The 6,479-nt window shown below is 46.4% G+C and overlaps 1 protein-coding gene across 1 annotated transcript in view; it reads right to left on the reverse strand.

Annotated features, from left to right (window-relative positions):
- Nucleotides 1-3,101: 3,101 nt before the first annotated feature.
- ago3b (argonaute RISC catalytic component 3b) overlaps nt 3,102-6,479 on the reverse strand; it is a 16,115-nt gene continuing 12,737 nt past the window's right edge. Inside the window, 8 exon segments of the mRNA XM_042077481.1 lie at nt 3,102-3,318; nt 3,618-3,657; nt 3,660-3,816; nt 3,984-4,066; nt 4,069-4,084; nt 5,398-5,532; nt 5,940-6,074; nt 6,076-6,137. Of these exon segments, the coding sequence (XP_041933415.1) occupies nt 3,210-3,318; nt 3,618-3,657; nt 3,660-3,816; nt 3,984-4,066; nt 4,069-4,084; nt 5,398-5,532; nt 5,940-6,074; nt 6,076-6,137 (737 nt within the window). The 3' untranslated portion in view covers nt 3,102-3,209.

Raw genomic sequence — 6,479 nt, forward strand, 5'->3', positions numbered from 1 at the left:
CGGGTGCTGGTTACTTGTTGGCTTCTGCTCACCGGGGAAAGGGGGGGGTTTAGGCAGGGGCACAGGTCGCACCCTGCGCCACCTTGAACACAGGCACACGCTGCCACCGAGCTGAAGGAGACAAACTCCACATACACAAACGCATACACTGCAATCGTTAAGACCCTGACACACACTAACCCAGTGTTTCTGGTGTCTGTGCAGACTTAAAAAAAAAGGTCCCTCTGCTGAACACAGTACCGCACTTCTTAGCACCTCGAGAGTGTGTGTTTTAATCATGAACACACACACACACACACACATACACAAACACACATACATATATACATATGTATATATATATATGTATATATGCACGCACGCACACATATCTTTTAAGTGCAGTTGCATTTTCATACTTAGTTTTTACAGTTGCTCTCTCTCAGTATGAATATAGGTTATCTTGTGTACATTGTTATATGAATAGCAGCTAGTTTGGTACTGTGGCTAAGGACAGCCAAGGAGGACTCGCTACTGCACCACACACACTTACAATTTTGCAAAAAAAGGCAGTGAGACAACACAGTGGAGGTTGTAGGACACGGTCGGAAAGTTCTAGAGACGATCTAAAGCTTCTAGAGACGTTCTTTTACCCCCCCCCCCCACACACACACAGGTGACATGGCCGGAGTGTTGAACCTGTAACATGCTCATCTCCCCCCACCCCCCTACGAGAGGCACAATGGTTTGGTCCCAGCAGAACACCACTGAACTGACAGAGGCATTTGGTTGTAGTCTGCACAGGGAAAGCTAAGCAGAGGCAGAGAGAGGGGGGGGAAAGAGACTGTGAGAAAGAGAGAGAGAGAGAGAGAGAGAGAGAGAGAGAGAGAGAGAGAGAGAGAGAGAGAGAGGAGAGAGAATGAAAGAAAGAAAGTTAGCAAAAAAGAAGACACAATAAGGGAAATAGAGAGAGAGAGAAAATAAGAAAGACAGAAGGAATGAAACAGGAGAGAAAGAGAGAGAGAGAGAGAGAGAGAGAGAGAGAGAGAGAGAGAGAGAGAGAGAGAGAGAGAGAGAGAGAGAGTGAGACAATGCCCATTTGAAAAAACATGACATTATAAATGCCAAAGCCACCTCTGAAATATGAAGGTGTGCTCTAAACAGTGCAAGGACGAGCCCCTTATGTAAGAATGTGAGAAGGCCTGGATACAAGATCAACCATCCTCAAGGCCCACAATGCCTTCAGCTTATCCAAGCTTACTCCATGATACACTTTAGTTTTCCTTAGAAATTCATTTCATAAAATAAAACTTAATATCATCCAGCCATTTCTTTCTTCTCTCTTATCCTGCTCAGACCCCCCCCCCAAAAAAAAAAAAAAAAAACGTATGTTCATAGTGCTCTTTGATCACGTATATACGTCTAGGTACGAGTCATCGTTCTCTTCTGGCCTCAATATATAAATAAATATAGCTACAAAGGTGTCATCTCATATACTGTATATACTCTATTCGTCCCCCGCTCCTGTTGACAGGCACTTGGTCTTCTATTCCTTGGGTACTACACGTAACTCGGCTTTACCTCATCTCAAACCAGACAGGCCAACTCAAACACATTCATCTTGACATACAGACGTCCTCTCCACCCAACTAAGGGGTGGGTTTTGGGGTGGGGTGGGGGATACATCGCAACAAACAGTCAATTTCCCTTTGGAGATACCACTGCTTCAATACGACAGCATTGCATAAGCCAATCAGGTGAAGCCATTCTTAACCCTGGTCGCCTGTGTGAACCAATTGGAATTGGCCCCCGGAGGCCAAGGCCTGGTGGCTTATTGCACTAAAGGAGGGCTGTGAGGTGAGGCTTTGTTTTGGTTGGGTTCACAGCTGGAGGACACAAACATGAATCTTTACTACAGACCTAGTCGGGTCAAGCCGACAGACAGACAATGGATGAGTGTTAAAGTAGAGCAGAGTGAGGATGAGCTGCAAGATAAAAATCCCCCCCCAGTAATCTCATTGTAGTGAAAACCGTTTCAGTTACTGAGTGGCAGCCAGGCGTGAATTACCTCAGCAAATGACTGAAAAAGGACTGGTGTCTCGTCATGGAGACCATCTGTCTGAACACACACACACACACACACACACACAGAGCAACACAAACCTGAAGTTTCTTGAGAACAACCCTCAGGGAAGCCAAGCTTTGTGTGAGTGTGTGTGAGAGAGTAATGTTGGACAAGGGTGAGAGGAGGGCATATAGGTTACAGCATAACAGGATACAGAGTCCAAGCAGTACACTGACCCACAGGACAGAACAGGCACGGCTCACACACGGCTCGCACACCTCAAATGTCCGGCTCTCATACGGCTCTCATACGGCTCACACACGGCTCACACACTTCAAATGTCCGGCTCTCATATGGCTCACATGCGGCTCACACACCTCAAATGTCCAGCTCACAGTCACACATGCCATCAACTCAACATCGAAAAATTTAAAATAAAAACTAACAGCCAAAGGCCACAGTTCCCACACATTTATGAATGCCATGAATATTTTGTTTCTGTTTGTTTAGGTTTTTTTTTTTTTTGTTACCTACAAGATGCAAAGTTGAAGATTATCTGTGACAACCAAGCTCTGCTGTTAATGTAACGTTAATGTAAAACTGACACCCAACCCACTTCACCCAGCCAATGACAGGCCAGGCGGGTGGTCAGGCGAGGGTCAGAGTGTGAAGAAGGGTTGTGATTCCGGAACAGATCGGCCCTCTGGCCTCACAGCTAAAGCAAAACCCCCGGGGGTACTCCTTCTGTGTCTTTCTACAAGCAAAACAAACAAAACATTCAAACAAACAAAAAACAAACAGGCATGCCATCCAGACTCAGCACTCAGACTGACTGGAAGGAGGACAGACAGACAGGTGGTCAGGCGTTTGCAGACGACCTCACAGAGAGCAGAGGAGAAGGGGACAGGGGAGGAGGGTGGGGGATTGGCGGTTTCTCTATTGCATAATCAGTGCAGAGCTCTCCCCTTCAGAGGCAAAACAATCGCTGCTGGGTTGCGCTGTGCGTTGTCATCAGTTTGGCGCCCTGTGATTGGTCACCTTTGTTTGGGGGGGGGGGGGGGGGGGGGGGGGGGGTGTGTCACCTGGTGCTACTCAGCGACAGGAGACTGATGGGAGACACAGGAGGTGAGGTCGTAGGTCGAAGGTCAGAGGTGGCGAGGGGCTCTCAGGCAAAGTACATGGTCCGCAGCGTGTCGTGATGGATCTGCACGGCTTTGGCCAGAGCAGACGGGTCTCGACCGTTACTCTGGCCTGAAACATGGCTGCCCTCCGCACTAGAGAGAGAGAGAGAGAGAGAGAGAGAGAGAGAGAGAGAGAGAGAGAGAGAGAGAGAGAGAGAGAGAGTGTTAGTGAATGACCGCAAGAGAGAATGAAATGAACAAGAAAAAAACAAAAACACTAAAAAGTCCAGAAAGGAAAAGAAAACAAAAAAAGAGGGTGATGAGTGAATAACAAAGCCAAAGAAAAGCTGAGGTAGAAGAGACGATTAATACAAATTAAACGGAGATCAGATAACAAAAATACAGACAATGAGATCATTAAAAACGTGGATTAAGGCCCAAGTCCTCTTTACCTGTCGTGCTCCTTGTCCACCAGGTGGTAGCGGGCACGGAGGCCACCAGGTGGGCGTAGTAGGCTGGCGCGGGGATGGAGACGGAGCGGGTGCAGCGCACGTAGGTGTGGCACAGCTGGTAGGTGAGCAGCTGGAACTCGTCGGCTGTGAAGCAGTTGTCGTCCCACAGCACGTGGTAGTGGGACGGCCGACTGGTACCCTGACGAAGGAGTTGAGGAGCGGGTGTGAGGGTGAATGTGCTTTTGTGTGTGTGAGTGTGTGACAATCTCTGTGTGTATGTGTGTGACTATCTCTCTCTCTGTGTGTATGTGTGTGTATGTACACGTGTGTGTGTATTTGAGTGCAGGCGCCTGTCTGTCATTTCACCTGTATTCCGGCATGGCTGCAAAGGTAAAAATCAAACTCGTAGGGGTGGGTGATGTCCGTGTCCACGGTGGTACCAGCAGGATGTTGCCACTCCGGCCCACCTGAGAGAGATGAACACACACAACACGGGCTCTCAGACCCCTCAAGACGCACACCGCTTAAGGCCTATTCACACCAAGAACGATAACAATAACGATAACTATAAACAAATATCTTTCTCGTTAATATGAATGACGACGTTCACACAAACTACAACGATAACGACATGAAGAACGATATCGTTGGGGATCACTTTCAGAGCGATTTTGAGAATGATAAAAAGCTAATAGCCAATCAGGACCCATCAAATTTTAGCCGTCACATTCATTAACACAATGAGAGACTTTGTTTATCGTTGTTCAGTGTGGACACTTATCATTATGGTTACAGTTATCATTATCGCTCTTGGTGTGAATGACCCTTTAGACTGGTAAACTCGACTCGACTACTTTCCTAATGTTCGGCCTTGTCCAAAATCTGTTTTTTCAAGTAATTTCAGTAGAACTATAATTGGGTATTGTTGTTTGATTTATCCGACTCAATCAAAACAACAACTACAATTTGATTGATATTACCTGAAATACACAATTAAATAGCCTGACTTTTTAATGTTTTTAAAAACAGAGATATAGTACTAGTCAAGTGTGTTGAAGGAGAAGGAGGTGAAGGAGAGGGAGAAGGAGGTGAAGAAGGGAGGTGTATGGTAAGTATTTATGTCATTTATGATATCGGGAGATTATAAAAAGGTATTTGATGGACACAGGAGGTTGTGCTCACTGGAGTTGTCAGCTGCAAGTCTGAGTTGTAATTTCCTAGTCTGAGTTGTAATTTCCTAGTCTGAGGTGTTAAATTCCTAAAGTGCTATACAGTAGGTATGGGATTTCCCACAGAGGTAAATCAGCAACCAAGCCCATTTACCATCAAAAACAAAATCACCAACAAAGCGACCTTTGTGGGCAAAAAACTTCACCACAGAACAGCTTTGAGAGTATTTCACTGGGATTATCAAACAAGCACCTTCCTTCATCAGTGTTGCGGCCCACTGCACACCCCTTAATGCTCAACAGTAGCGTCAACAGTAGGCTCAACAGGTCTGATGTCAAAACATGACTGAAGGGTCAACAGTGTTAAAATAGACCTCTGAAGCTCGCTTACAAAAAGAACCCAGAGCTGCCATCTTTGGCCATATAAGGAAATCCAAATCTTATATGGGTAAAGGTGGTACCCGGATCTCCTTGGGCAAAGATGGCAGCTTTTGGGTCCTTTTTGTAGGCGAACTTCAGAGGTCTGGGGCTTCATGCTTTAATGAGTGCCTCCTTTGACTTGTGCTGCCCAGAAGCAGAGCGGACTGATTCGGAGTGGTTGCCTTTCTTACCCTCTCGTTGCGGTCGGCGCAGAAGAGGCGTGTGTGGTGGCGCTTCTGCACCACGATGTAGGTGATGCCCGGCTGGTACTCCTTCTCCAGGCTGATGCACGCCTCCCGGATGGCCAGCAGCTCGTAGTACAGCACCTGCAGTCGACCCAGCAGACCAGAGCATTAGCAACAGAAGAAACGTACTGTACGAACAACAGACCATGCTACTGCAAATAAGCACAATTATCAACACAAAACAAGGACAAAAAAAAAAAAAAAAAACGCTTGTAAATGAAAGAGAAAAAGTTAAAATTTAAAGTGAAAATGGTTTTACATAAGAAGTATTGTGTCAAGAGAAAAAAACAAGCATATGTTGCTGTGGGATTATCATCTTTATAAATTAAATTATTATTAATAAATGCTAAAAAATTCTACTTATGTGTCCCCTTTTGCCGTATATGGCCGTAAAACTGGCTAAAAGAATGAAGGAGCGAGAGAGAGAGAGAGAGAGAGAGAGAGAGATAGAGAGAGAAAAAGAAGAGGGAGGCATGTTGTTGTCAGACCTGTCGGAACTGTCCCTCTGAGACGCCGTCGCGGTAGTAGATGATGCGGGTGGGCTTGTAGCGCGTGGACTTGTAGAACTGGATGAGCAGCTCGCGCACCATGGAGGACAGGTCCTGGATGACCTCCTGCCGGGGGACGCTGCACACGCACCGTCGCACAGTAACGGCTAGGGTGGGGCGTCCCATACTGCCCACCACCTGGACAGACAGACAGACAGACAGACAGACAGACACAGAGAGAGAGAGAGAGAGGAGAGAGAGAGAGGAGAGAGAGAGAGAGAGAGAGAGAGAGAGAGAGGAGTGGAGAGAGTGTTAGTGAATGACCCGCAAGAGAGAATGACAAAGTAAGTAAGAAAGAAAGAAAGAAAAGATAGATCACTTATAAATAATTATTCATGGGACTGTATAGTCAGTCAGTGATGTTGTTTGATTTAGGTTTAAACTTTGCTATGAACTGCAGTCCACTCCACACACAGACTGTAGTGAACGGCCAGAGCCTCATGTGAAGAGATGGAAAGCTGTGAGGGACGTACTGCGGCG

Source organism: Alosa sapidissima, chromosome 21 (genome assembly GCF_018492685.1).
Source record: "Alosa sapidissima isolate fAloSap1 chromosome 21, fAloSap1.pri, whole genome shotgun sequence".
NCBI classification, from domain to species: Eukaryota; Metazoa; Chordata; class Actinopteri; order Clupeiformes; family Clupeidae; genus Alosa; species Alosa sapidissima.